At 36.8% G+C, this 14,790-nt stretch overlaps 1 protein-coding gene and 1 long non-coding RNA gene across 15 annotated transcripts in view; one reads left to right on the plus strand and one right to left on the minus strand.

Moving 5' to 3' along the window:
- ABCB11 (ATP binding cassette subfamily B member 11) overlaps window positions 1-14,790 on the minus strand; it is a 112,738-nt gene that overhangs the window by 13,609 nt on the left and 84,339 nt on the right. For 7 of the 9 annotated variants that reach the window (XM_015432329.4, XM_074009388.1, XM_045367203.3 and 4 more), the window contains 3 exons: window positions 10,082-10,186; window positions 9,830-9,991; window positions 1,527-1,730 (listed from right to left, as the gene is read on the minus strand). In XM_015432329.4, the coding sequence (XP_015287815.2) occupies window positions 1,527-1,730; window positions 9,830-9,991; window positions 10,082-10,186 (471 nt within the window). Of the gene's footprint in view, window positions 1-1,526; window positions 1,731-6,374; window positions 6,619-9,829; window positions 9,992-10,081; window positions 10,187-11,465; window positions 13,437-14,790 lie in introns of those variants that run through there. The other 2 variants (XM_074009390.1, XM_074009391.1) reach the window with 2 other exon arrangements.
- Window positions 13,006-14,790, plus strand: part of LOC135966544 (uncharacterized) — a 44,546-nt gene continuing 42,761 nt past the window's right edge. For 5 of the 6 annotated variants that reach the window (XR_010579908.1, XR_012421196.1, XR_010579905.1 and 2 more), the window contains exon 1: window positions 13,006-13,418. This is a non-coding gene — a long non-coding RNA (uncharacterized lncRNA). The remainder of the gene's footprint in view (window positions 13,419-14,790) is intronic. The other variant, XR_010579907.1, reaches the window with a different exon arrangement.

A 14,790-nucleotide genomic window follows, 5' to 3' on the forward strand; every position in this document is an offset into this window, starting at 1 on the left:
TTGTATAGTGGTGATATCTGGGCTTTTAGTGTACCCATCACCTGAATAATTAATTTCATATACAATAGGTCATTTTTCAACCCTCACTCCCTCCCGCCCTCCCTCCTTTTGTGGTCTTTAATGTCCACATTAAAGATGTAGACATCTTCCACATCTTTATGTCCATCCATACCCACTAACATAACTTGAAATGAGTAGGAAATGTATCTTTTAGTCTATACTATGAATTTGTATTTGTTTTAACCCACACTCTAGGGCAAGTAATCACTGTTTCTGAATTAGGGTCTTACCCTAAAAAGGCAAAAAGGTAGGCCCCTTTGTTCCATCAACATATGAAGTCCTTTTGGCGTCTGCCTACTTGAGCAGAGTTCACGTTCCCTCTTTTAAAAGAGACAGAACCTAAGTTATTGTGAATTTGTTAAAAGAGTGTGTATATGTATGTGTGATTTCTTTCTTTTTTCTTTTCTTCCTTCTTCACTCCCTTCCTTCCTTCCTTCTTTCCTTTCCTTTTCTCTTTTTTCTTTCTTTTCTTTCTTTCTTTTGTTCTTTCGTTCTTTTGTTCTTTCCCTTCCTCCCTTCCTTCCTTTCTTTTTTTTTTTTTTTGATGGAGTTTTGTTCTTGTCACCTAGGCTGGAGTGCAGTGGCGTGATCTTGGCTCACTGCAGCCTGTGTCTCCTGGGTTCAAGTGATTCTCCTGCCTCAGCCTCCCGAGTAGCTGGGATTACAGGCACCTGCCACCATGCCCAGATAATTTTTGTCTTTTTAGTAGAGATGGGGTTTCACCTTGTGGGCCAGACTGGTCTTGAACACCTGACCTCAGGTGATCTGCCTACCTCGGCCTCCCAAAGTGTTGTAATTACAGGCGTAAGCCACTGGCCTCCCAAAGTGTTGGGATTATAGGCGTGAGCCACTGCCCCCGGCCTGTGTGATTTCTTATACTTGAGAAGTGTTTATGCCACCATCCCTCATTTACCCCCGAGGACAAGATATTAATTAGAACACACTTTAAAATGTGTAGCTAAAACCTAAGTGTATCCAAAACCTAAACTGCAGCTTGTAATTCTAGTTGGGAAAGACACTTGCCCCAAGCCTGGGGGACACTACAGTGTGAAGAGAAAAGGCATGTGCCATTAAAACCATCATAGCTCCTCTGTATATGGAAAGCATGGCTCAGGGAAACCATTAGATTGCAAAAGCCTCACAGCCAGAAAACTGAACTATCTACCCCTGCAAGTGAGAGTACACCAAATTGGAATGTGGAACGAATCACTATGCGAGAGGAAATTGAACAGGCAATCCTCTGTTCACCCCACTATTTCTCCACGCCGGCTCAAACTCAGAGCCTTGGAGCCTTATTGCCTCAGTCTTTGGGCCAAACATGCATGGAAAGGGTGGTGGAAGGTTCTTAAGTGTGCCTGTCTGTGGGCTGACAGCTTCCTTAAGTCTCTTCCTACTATTTGTTTTTAACAGTTTGTCTGATAGCCACTCAGCCATGAGGAATGGGAAAATTAGATGTGCAAGATTACCTGTCCCACCATCTCCAGGGCCCGCTTATCTCGAGAGGCAAAGCCTGTCAACATCCTGGTCTGTGTGGCTCCTGATAAAGCCAAGAAGGGGAAGAAGCACAAGATGACCAGGCTCAGCTTCCAGCTAAAGTAGAAGGCAATGATCATGGCCACAGTGACGTTAGTGAAGGAATTGACCATCATCCCAATCTGAGAGCCGGCAGCCTGCAAACCAAAAAGCAATCAACACATCTCAGACACACAGTCTCTTTTACCAACTACCATTATAAAAAAGGTCAGATCTTTTATAAAATTGCGATAAAATATACATAACAATATATATCATTTTAATCATTCTTAAGTGTACAATTCAGTGGCATTTCACAATGTTGTGTGACCATCACACATCTATACCTAAAGCTTTAAAAATCATGCCCAACAAAACTCTGTATCCATTAAACAATAACCTCCCTTTCTTCTCTCTCCCTCGCTCTTGGTGACTTCTATTCTAACTCTCTGTCTGTGTGAATTTGCCTACCCTAGGTACTTCTAGAAGTAGAATTATACAATATTTTTCCTTGTGTGTCTGGCTTATTTTGCTAAGCATAATGTTTTCAAGCTTCAGCCATGTTGTAGCAGGTATAAAAATTTCATTCCTTTTTATTTTTATTTTTTGTTTATTTTATTTATTTTGGGACAAGGTCTCTGTCACCCAGGCTGGAGGACAGTGTCATATTATGGCTCACTGTAGCCTTGACTTCCTGGGCTCAAGCACCCCTCCTGTCCCAGCATCCTAAGTAGCTGGGACCACAGATGCATGCCACTACACCTGCTAATTTTTTAATCTTAGTAGAGATGAGGTCTCACTATGTTGCCCAGGCTGGTCTTAAACTCCTAAGCTCAAGTGATCCTCCCACCTTCGCCTCCCATAGTGCTGGGATTGCAGGCATGAGCCACCACACCTAGCTTCATTCCCTTTTAAAACTGAATATTCCATTGTATGCATATATCACATTTTGTTTATCCATTCATCCATTGATGGACACTGGGGTTATTTCCAACTTTTGGCTATTGTGAATAATGCTGCTATGAACATTGGTGTATAAGCACCTTTCAAGTCCCTGCTTTCAATTCTTTTGGATATAGACCTAGGAGTGGAATTGCTGGGTCATATGGTAGTCCTCTGTTCAAAAAGTTTATTTCTTTTAAATGATTAAGTTCTTTTAAATGATGAGCTCCCATAATGTATCTGAAGGCTGAATTAATTAAAAGGTTCTTTATTCATAGCTTATCCAAAGTTCATTATTGACTAATCTCATTTTATGAGTGTCAGTGCAAGAGCAGTTTGTCTGAGATTAATGCAGCCCTAAACACGGGCTACACATGTGTCAGGTACTGATGCATTTGGCTTGTTTGACGATATCCAGTCATTGGGCTTGAGGTAGTATTACTTATTCAATGAAGATTAATGCTTGCTCTATAATTATGTTTTTGAAGTTGATACAAGACTGTTGCAAGATACCACTTTGATTCTCATTGAACTTAGCCTGCTCATTGGTACAAAGTTACATGCTGCTGTAATACACAGCTATGTAGTCAATGCAGATGGACAAAATGGATTCAGTCCCAATGTAGATGGATAATGGACCACTGTGGTAATTATATCTTACTAATCAGAGTATCCAGTGGTTCCAAATCTTCGTTTCAGTTGCAGCTAGGCAGGTATGACCAAAGTTTGGTACACTCTGCAGAAAATACTAGGGTGAGGACAATTACATCACTTCTTTTTAAAATTGTAGAAACACATTATTATTTAAGACAAAAAAATGTAAAACAACCACAGGTAAGGTTTTAGTCACCATTAGATGCTAAGGCAGTGTTATTCAGGAATAATTTGCATCTTTATATTGAATTGAAGACACAAATGGAATATAAAATTGTGTCCCAAAGCATTCTCATGTGTTAGTGCTAACTTCCTTGGAGACTAACAGGCTAAATCAAGAATTTCTCATTTGTACACCTATGTTCATAGCAGCACTATTCACAATAGCCGAACAACCTGAATGTCCACTGACAGATGAATGAATAAAGAAAACATGATATATCCATAAAATAAACATCCATAAAAATGTAGCTCTGATACATACTATCGCATAAACTTCGAAAACATCATGTTACATGAAATAAACCAGACATAAAAGGATAAATTCATATGATTCCACTTAGATGAGGTACATAGAGTAGTCAGATTCATAGACACAGAAAGTAGAATGGTGGTTGCCAGGGCTGAGGGGAGGGAGAGCAGGATGGGGAGTTACTGCTTCAAGGGTACAGAATTTCTGTTTGGAACGGTAAAACATTTCTAGAGATGAATAGTGGTGATGCTTGCACAACAATGTAAATGTACTTAATGCCACTCAGCTGTACACTTAAAGATGGTTAAAGTAGTAAATTTTATGTTACAAATGTTTTACTGCAATTTTTTTTAAAAAAGAATTTTTGGTTGGCAAGGACTGTCAGGCATTACAGAGTACTTGAAAAGCAACTTTGCAGTTCTTTGGGATGTCCTTGCTTCCTTTTACATTTTATTCAATTGGTATTTTTTTAAAAATTAAAAATAATACAGCCTAAGACACAAACAAAACATACATATTTAACAATATATGCATATATATTTATTTTTTTCTTTACAAAAAGGACTCATACTTTACATATTACTTTGTACTTTGACTTTTTTTCACTTATCAATGTTACTTAACTATCCTTCCAGATCAATATACTGGAACACTTTAAAAAATAGCTGTGTAATATTCCTCAGTATAAATGTATCCTAATTGATTCAGCTATTTTCCTGTTGCTGGATATTTGGGTAGTTTCCAGGGAATTTTATTAATTTTTTGGTTAATATAAAAATGATAAATATCCTTGAACACACATTCTTACACAACAGGAGGGAATTCACTCATGAGAATTCTGGTCAAAGAGTATATAATTAAAAAAAAAAAAGAATTTCTGGTTGGCAAGGACTGTCAGGCATTACAGAATACTTGAAAAGCAACTCTAAAGTTTTGGGGGGGATATCAACATTTACTATTATTCTCCAAAACATTTGCTTACTATTATTTACTATTACTCTCCAAAAAACATTGAAAAAGTTTGTACATTTTATGAGAGTGTCAGTTATTCCCCATTCTCACGAGTATCATTCATGATGGTTTTAGGAACACTACACATAATATGGTTATATGAGGGATATTACTATTCATTATAAATGTTTTTCTAGTTTATCATTTGTTTATATACAACTTTTGAGTTTATGAAGTCCAACATGTCTACTTTGTAGTTTTGAGTTTTTGTCTTGCTTGAGAGAATCCCCTCTACTACCACTCTTATTTCTCAATGAGCTCTAGCTAATATAATAAGAAAATAAAATAATATGAGTATAAACATGAAAAAAGAAAAAAGAGATAAAATGATCTTTTTTGCATTTTTTGCTTTGTGGTTATTGTGACTTTTACTAATTGAAGGCTTGTGGCAACCCTGCATATGCAGAGCAATTCTATTGGTGCCGTTTTTCCAATGGTATGTGCTCACTTTATGTTTCTGCATCACATTTTGGTAATTCTCACAATATTCAAACTTTTTCATTATCATATCTGTTATGGTGACCTGTAATCAGTGACCTTTGGCATTATCGTTGTATTTGTTTTAGAGCACCACGAACCACGCCCAAATAAGGCTGAAAACTTATTCAATAAATGTGTTTGTTCTGACTGCTCCACTGACTGGCCATTCTCTGTCTCTCTCTCTCTCTCTCCTCAGACCTCCCTATTATCTGAGACACAATAATATTGAAATTAGGCCAATTAATAACACTACCTTGGCCTCTAAATGTTCAAGTGAAATAAAGAGTCACACGTCTCTCACTTTAAATCAAAAGCTCAGTGAGGAAGGTGTGTCGAAGGCTGAGACGGGCAAAAAGTTAGGCCTCATGCACTGAACAGGTAGTCAAGCTGTGAATGCAAAAAAAAAAAAAAGTTCTTGAAGGAAATTAAAAGTGCTATTCCTATTCCAGTGAACACACAAATAATGAGCAAGTGAAGTGAACCAGATTTATTGCTGATATGAAGAAAGTTTGAGTGGTTTGGAGACAAGATCAAACCCACTACAACATTCCCTTAAGCCAAACCTAATTCAGAACAAGGTCATAACTCTCTTCAATTTTAGTAAGGCTGAGAGAAGTGAGGAACCTTCGGGACAAAAGTTGGTTCATGAGGTTTAAGGAAAAAAGCATTTCTACGATGTAAAAGTGCAAGGTGAAGCAGCAGTGCTAATGTAGAAGCTGCCACAAGTTCTCCAGAAGATCTAGCTAAGGTCATTGATGAAGGTGGCAATACCAAATAACAGATTTTCCATGTTGACAAAACAGCTTTCTATTGGAGGAAGATGCCATCTAGGACATTCATATCTAGAAAGGAAAAGTCAATGCCTGACTTCAAACTTACAAAAAACAGGCTGACTCTCTTGTTAGGGGTTAATGCAGATGATGACTTTAAGCTGAAACTTACCATTCCAAAAATTCTAGGCCCCTAAGAGGTATGCTAAATCTACTCTGCCTATGCTTTATAAATAGAATAATAAAGGCTGGATGACAGCACATCTGTTGAAAACACAGTTTTTTGAATATTTTAAGCCATTGTTGACAACTACTGCTCAGGAAAATATATAGCTTTCAAAAATATTAGTGCTCATTGACAATGCACGCAGTCACCCAAGTGCTCTGATGGAGATGTACAAGGAGATGAATGTTGTTATGCCTGTTAACCCAACATGAATTCTGCAGCCCATGGGTCAGTGAGTCATTTTCACTTTGAAGACTTTTTATTTAAGAAGTAACATTTTACAAGGCTACATCTGCCATAGTGATTTCTCTGAGGGAACTGGGCAAAGTAAATTGAAAACCTTCTAGAAAGGATTCACCATTCTAGATGCCATTAAACACATTTGTGATTCATGGGAGGAGGTCAGAATATCCACATAAATAGGTGCTTGAAAGAAGTTGATTCCAACCCTCACGGATGACTTTGAGGGTTCAAGACTTCAGAGGGAGTAACTGCAGATGTCATGAAAATAACAAGATAACTAGAATTAGAAGCGGGGTCTGAAGATGTGCTGCATTAAATTGCTGCAATCTCATGATAAAATTTGAATGGATAAGCAGTTGCTTCTTATGGATGAGCAAAGTGGTTTCTTGAGATGAAATCCACTCCTGGTGAAAATGCTATGAACATTATTGAAATGATTATAAAGGAGTTAGACTATTACATAAACTTAGTTGATAAAGTAGCAGCAGGGTTTAAGAGAACTCAATCCAATTTTGAAAGACATTCTACTGTGGGTAAAATACTATCAGTCAGCATTACATGCTACAAATAAATCTTTCATGAAAGGAAGAGTCAATTGATGAGGCGAACTTCACAGTTGTCTTATAAGATATTGCCACTGTAACCTTCAGCAACCACCACCATGATCAGTCAGTTGCTGTTAATAAATTAAGATCTGTACATTGTTTATTTTTATTTTTAGACATAATGCTATTGCATAGTTAGAAGAATACAGTATAGTGTAAAACACAACTTTTATATGCACTAGGAAGCCAAAAAATTAGTGTGACATGCTTTATTGCAATATTCTCTTTATTGTGGTGGTCTGAAACCAAACCTGTAATATCTCAGAACTATATCTGGCATTTTATTATATATCTAGAAAACCCAGTAGACTATATTAAATTTCTAAAATTAAAACTTACAAGAGAGCATGGAAAGTCCTTAAGATAAGTATACAAAAACTAACAGCTTTCATCTCAACTAATTTACAGATATAATTGAGAAAAACGTCTCATTCAAAATAGTGGAAAAAATACATGAGAAAAAGTGAGCAAGATAGTGGGACATATTAATGTAACTATGAATCTTGGTAAAAACTAAAGTCTTATTTGTATGTCTCTCAGGAAAATTTACTCCCACAATAGCAATCCTACTGTGTATGTATGTGTGTATATGAATGTGACCATAATAAAAACAAATTTTTAAGAAGAAATTAAAATGAGTGTAAAGTACATTAAAATAATTAACATCCAGGAATAGATAAGAGAATTTTGAAGAGGAAAAATTAGTGTGCAGGGATTTGCCTTACCAGATACTAAAATGTATCAAGTTATAAGAATTAAAACAATGAGTACAAAAAAAAGAAATAATGAATAAGACATACTATTTGATAGCACAATAGAATGACTATAGTAAATAACTTAATTATACATTTAAAAATAACTAAGAGTGTAATTGGATTGTTTGTAACACAAAGGATAAGTGCTTGAGGGAATGGATACCCCATTCTTCATAATCACTTGTTTCATGTTGCATGCTTGTATCAAAACCTCTCAGGTACCCCATAAATATATACACCTACTTGGTATCTATCTACAAAAATTCAAAAAAATTATGAATTAAAACAATAAGTTTTTAAATAGAATAAGTCAAATTGATCAATTCAGACTAGAGTATCTCCAAATAGTTCTAAGTATATATGGAAAGTTAATATTCACAATTGGAGGAAACATTTCAAACCAGTGGAAAACGTAATCTATATTTAAAAAATATTTTTGGAATATTTTCTATTCAGCTTCAAGAAAACAAAGCCAAATCTACCTCACACCAATCTTAAGATAAATTTGACCTGGGCTAGCAATCTTATTTTTTAAAAAACAACAAAAGTATTAGAAAAATTCTGAGAAAATCCTCTTTTTAAAAAGATAAGTGTTTGTAAGATAATTAGATGCTACTCTCTGAATTCTAGTGATAGTAAATAACCTTCAAAAGTTCCTTGCAGATTGAAGGACACAAAAATAGAAGAGATAAGATTATGACTTATTTATTTAGCCTAAATTTAAGAGTAAGGGGAGTAGACTACAATACTCCAATGATGAGAGTGAAATTGGAACGAACCTTCTTTAAGCAGTTATGCAATACATATCAAAATCTTCCAAAATGATTATACATCGATTCAGTGATTATATTTTGAGAACTAAGACAATAATCAAGGATGTGGCAAGCTCAATGTAAAATGATATAAATTGCTTATAAGGAGGAAAAAACCTGGGGGAAAAACGTAACTAGAGAATCCTTTAAGACATGACAGTAGATGAAAATGAAGTATTGTGCATTAATTAAAATCTATTGTAGAAGAATAATGACAAAAATATGTTCACCTTAGATTATTTTACGGGAAGAAAGAAAGACTGCAACACATATGTAGAGTGCAACCCTAAGTCTATGGGAAACACATGTGCTTACAGAAAAAGCCTAGATGAATTGAAAGTGAACTATTTATAGGGATTTCCCCCTGAATAAAAGGATTCCACGATCCACTGAAATTGTCCCATATAATTTTTGGTATTTTTGGTTAAACTGTCTAGGAGTTGAGACATGCTACAGTACTATCAATCCAGTGAGTTTTTTTCTTCCAAGAGCCTCACAGACCATAGTTCAGTTTTAAAATTGTACTTAAAAACTTTTTTCCTTTGTTTTTGTTTTTTAAAAAATTTATTAACATATTATTTCTTTTTTAAAAATAATTTTAAGTTCCGGGTTTAAAAAAAAAATTCATAGAAAGTGGGTGGAGATGTTGGAAGGGAAATTTGGCTCTCTTCACTTTAATCCAAACACCTGGTTTTATAAAAGTCTAGCCTCATCATGTGTGTAAGCCCTTTGAACAAGGCTGTGGGTTTTGGGGTTTACACACCACAGCTCTGCCTACCTTAATCAGAAAGTCAGCTCTTTGATACCTTCAAGATTCTAGATAAAAATCATTTCTTTCCCTCAGTTTCCTGACTGGGCTCCTGCTGAGGCTGCCCAGGACAGCTTCTCTGTTCATAAGGCTAAACCACACTCTGGGGTCCTGTGTGAGTAAGGAGACTTTTGCCCTGTTTCCCCACCCTCTGGGGGGTGGTGTTGAATCTTGTTGAAGCTGAGCCTCTGGGCCTGAAAACAATCTCAGAAATGAGTCTCAGGAAAGCTAGACTCAGAGGAAATCCAAAACCCTGACAGATTTTGGTGCATGCCACACACTGATTCTGGGCACTGCCTGGGAGACACTGTGCTTTAGCTGCTGTTTGTCAGTGGTAGGAGCAGTGGAAAATGTGGCTTTAGGATATCCCCATCCCACTAGTCCCTATTCCATAGGAAACATGCAGGTGATGTCAGAATGCTCTAACGAAAGAATGCCAATGCAGTTAATACATTTCTACTTCCCCTCCCATAGCTTACCCCTTGAACTTGGGAAGCATCTGTAGCAAGTCTTGTTGTCAATGCTCCAGGGCTATTTCTGAGGTCATCAAACCAGCCAATGTCTTGCCCCAACATTGCCCTGAAACCGAATTTACGTAGCCTTTTTGTTAGGAGCTCCCCGGATTTAGCAAAGGCATATCCCTAAAACATGAAGAAAGAGACTTTAGAGACATTTTAATGAGAAAAAAGGATATATAACTAAATCACTTACTGAAAAATAACATTTCTTACCTGTAGAAATTGGGTGAAAAGAGATACACAGCCCATTGCTACGAAAAGTAGGCACACACCATTGATCTGTGACCTTTGTTCATCTTTATCAGGAAGTGCAAAAGTCTTGGAAAGATAGTAAGCAAGGTAACTTTGTTATTATAAACAATAGAAAAATAAATATATTTATATGTTTAAAATGAATTTTTCTTACCATGTCATTATAATCTGTCCAAATTCATAAAATATACAACACCAAGAGTGAACCCTAATATAAGCTGTGGATCTGTGATAATGATGTGTCAATGTATGCTCATTAATTGTAGCAAACGTATCATTCTGGTGGGAGATGTTGATAATGGGGGAGGTTATGCATGTAGAGGGGTAGGGGGTATATGGGAAATCTCTGCATCTTCCTCTAATTTTGCTGTAAACCTAAAAGTGCTCTAAAAAATAAAGTCTTTTAAATCATGGTTCCACTTTAAACATGCTAGTAATTAAACGAAAGTTAGCTATGAATATGATGACAATGTACTACAGTCCTCTGTGGAATGGAAAACCTGGTGAATGAAAACCAATGGTGATGACTTACAGAATTGTTGTCTTGTTATTTTGCCTTTTTAGGCAATCGTGTTGGTTTTTCATTGACACAGATGAAAAGGATGATGAAATGACTTAAATCATTTAAGTAATAAAGCTGAGAAAGAAGGAAGAAAGGAGGGAAGGAAAGGAAGGAGAGACAGAAGAAGGAAGAGAGGAAGGAAGGGAAGAAGGAGGAAAGGAAGCAAACAGGGAGGGAATGAGAGAGGTAGTCATGAAGGAAAAAGGGAAAGAAGAAAGGAAGGAAGGAAGGAAGGAAGGAAGGAAGGGAGGGAGGGAGGGAGGGAGGGAGGGAATTGAGATCTGGAAATGTTATCTGTGACAAAACTCAAAGCAGTATTAATATTTTGACCCATGTCTTTCTCAATTACTAAATGAAACAAAATATGACTTTCACTCAGGTAATTTGCCGGTTAATTAGTTTTATAGAATATACATCATTAAAAAAGAAACTATCAAAGCATTGACTGGAATTACCTTAAGAGAGAAAAAAATTTCATTCATCTGATATTGAGGTTGTTGCCTCTAACTCACCAGAACCTGAAACATTTCCCCCACCCCCTAAAAAGCTATGGCCATTGTGAGGGGGAGTTTTTAGTGTATAATGCTTAGTAAACTACGCTCAAACATATTCTGAATTTACAGACATTTGTTCAAGTAACTGAGGATCTTGTTGCAATAAGAAAAATGAAAGAACACAATCCAACGACATTGCCTTGTTGTGAAATGGATTTTGTGCATAACAGAACTTTTTAAATTCAGGCCAGGTGAAGGAACTGGGAAGGTCAGAATAAGTATGCATTAGAGAGCTATACAATAGATCTTTATTCATTTTCCTGAATTAATTTGAGTCATTAAAACAGTTTCAACAAACAGTTGCTCAAAGGAAACCATTTATTCAAAAATATTACTAAGTACCTACTATTTGCCAAATAAATCTCCTTGCGAACAATATGTACTACTCCATTAACAAATCCTTTTTTTGTAAAGCAAAAGTAACCCATTCAAATTATGGCAAATTACAAAGTGGGTAGGAGGGGTTCTAAATTAATGAAATTTTACTGTTTGTAGGATAAAGTTTCTAGGGTCTTCGTGGTGCTCAATACTGGTAAAAGCGGGTTCAGAAAATAGCACAGTAATTCTTCCCAGCATAGCATGACTCATAAGTTTACAGAGTCTAAAATGTCAAGAATTTGAAGATAAAGATTTTTAAAATCACTACCCTGAAACCCCAAACTGCAATGCCACAATTCCCATTCCTCCTTAAAGTCACCTTTTATAATGATAATCTATAAAACCACAGATTTTCCCATTTAACTCTTACAGATGGAAAATAAAGCCCCAAACATCAAGTTGTTTGTTCAAGTTCATTAAGTTAGTGGTTATTACTGGATAAGGAGATGCCTGTTTTTTGGCTGCTGGTGCAGTGGTTTTCTTCTGGGTATGCTCTTTTAGCTTTTTGCATTTCTTACCTTCTCAGTGTTTAAAAAAAGAGCATTTAGCTAATGTTAAAATTCATACAACTGTCCAATTCAAGATTGGACATCTCTCTATCCATAATCTTTTTTCACAAAATTCTGCTCCACAATTTCTTTGTATGTTCTTGTTGTTGAAATGCAACTCCATAGGGCTATCCATCCGTAGATTCCTCTGTTCCTTGACTAGCTGTAGTTTGGGCACCCATCTTTGCTATTTTTGTAATGGTTAAGTTTGGTTAAGGAGAAAACTAACATTCATCAACCTTTTGCTATGTACCACATGTCAAATGTGTGGATTAACGTGCTCTAACTTAAATTAGGAATTATGATTCTCAAAACAACCCAGTGAGGTAGATTTTCTTGCTCCTTATACAGATGAGGAAATTAATCAAGGATAAATCACTCACCCAAATATATACAGATAGTACAGAGTAGAGACCTGCTACAAATCCAGAGCTGGCTGACTCTCACGTCTATTCTTTTTTTCCCTAGCATGCTACATCCCAATTGCTGTGCTTGGAACATTGGCACATTTTCCAAGTCAAATAGACACAGGGAAAGTGAAGCAGATAAATTACGCCTTACGTGTATATTGAGGCTTAGCTAGATTGGCAACTGGGCTCCTAATAAGGCCCAATCATTCCCACAGTGTGGTCTCAATACACCAAATGTGCATCTTGTACCCTTTAGGTATGTCAGAAGGAAAGTAGAGCAATTATAAACAGACTCACAATTATACGCTGTGAGTTTACTAATGAACACATGATAATTATGCAAAGAGACAACCTACTTTACCAGGGAGGAAAAATAGTGGTTTGTTCAGCATCGTTCTCTTAGCAAATATAACCCTGTGAGAACAAGAACGACGAGCAGACTTTGGATTTCATCAGCTAGATGCTGCCTACTCTGGTCCTATAGCCCTCAAGTCTCTAAGTCCATCTTAAGGTTTCTGGTTGTCACCAGAAGAAACACAGAGAACATTGTCACCACCAATGACCAAGCAGGTGCTCAAGAAGGACAGCAATTATAGTTGAATCTTCTTTTTTTTTTTTTAACTTAGCCATTTCATGGACCACTGGAGCTGGAAGATATCTTAGAGATCATCTTTGTAAATCCTTCATTTTACAGGAAATGGAGACCGGGAGAAGAGGTATGACATGATCCCAGGGCACACAGGATGTGGTAAGTAACTAGAAGAGCCAGTTTCAGAAGAAACATCTCCTGACAGGACAGTCAGAACTCTCCACAGGAGCTCATATGCACAGTTTGGGTGGAGTTGGGTGAGTATATTCTTTGCTCTGCTTTTATAAGAGAGAAAGAAATAATCAGCAAAGAAGCTGACATTTTGGATTTCTTTTAAAAAACAGACATCCAGGACATAGGCTTGGATTCTTTCCAATCCAATCCTATTCCCTACACCTTCTACACTCACATCGTTGCTCAATCCCTACACCTTTCTGATCCAACCCCATTCCCTACACCTTCTACACTAACATTATTGCCCAGTGAAATGCATTTCCCCAGCCTCTCCCTACTAGAATGCCAGCTTTGTGCAAGCAACACACAAACACACAATGATTTTCTTGTCCTCCACTCTATGCCCAACATTAGATACAATGCCTGGAAAACTATAGGTGGTAAATATTTGCTGAATGATGGGTGGGGTTTTTTTTGTTGTTGAATATTGTCTTCCCTACAGACTGAAAACTCCACTAGGGAAAGCATCATAACTGATATGCATTCCCCAGTCCCCAGCACCGTATCTGGGGAAGACAATACAGATCTGTTGAGGGAATAAAAGATGATTCATTTTATATTTGGATATTGCACCTACTAGGAAATCAAAAAATATAAATTATTTCAAAGATTTTCAACATAAAAGGTTATGGCACCATATAACTAGAAATTCAGTTAACCACAGTTGGGTGTTTCCGATTCTCTACCTTTCTGAAATTAATGTGATGTCTTCTCTTACCACAAGGGGGCAATGTGAAATCCACAGTGGTGGCTGGGGCCCTCCTTACCCAATGGACTTGATTTTGTTTGTGGATTTATCCAGGATTTTCTGTACAACTCATGCTTGGGGCGGGGAGGGGGGTCATTTTTATGGTCAGGAGAGGTGATGTGAGAGAAAGAAACGGAGGAGGGAACTAAAATGTAAGCTTTTATCATGTACTAAGCTCTGACAATGTGATATGTTGGCAAATTCTATAGACTAGGATTCGGTAAACCTGGACTCTAGTCCTGGCCCCATCACCTAATGGCAGTGTCATCTTGAACAAGTTAACAGTTCTAGGTTTCCTTCCTTGTGGACCTCAAAGGCTTTATGTGTGTATGTGTGTGTGAATTTCAGCTAAGAAAACGTGATCACATTTTTAAAAACTGCTTCTTTTATCTTTTAAACATTTTTGTATATTTAGGGGGTACAAGCACAGATTTCTTACATGCATATTGAAGTCTGGGTTTTTAGTACACCCATCACCTGAATAGTGAACATTGTATCCAATAGGTAATTTTTCAACCTTCATCTCCCTCTCATCCTCCCACCTTTTGGAGTCTTTAGTGTCTATTATTCCACCCTGTATGTCCATGTTTACCCATTGTTTAGCTCTCACTTATAAGTGAGAACATGTGGCATTTCATTTTCTGTTT

This window comes from Macaca fascicularis, chromosome 12 (assembly GCF_037993035.2).
Source record: "Macaca fascicularis isolate 582-1 chromosome 12, T2T-MFA8v1.1".
In the NCBI taxonomy this organism is placed as follows: Eukaryota; Metazoa; Chordata; class Mammalia; order Primates; family Cercopithecidae; genus Macaca; species Macaca fascicularis.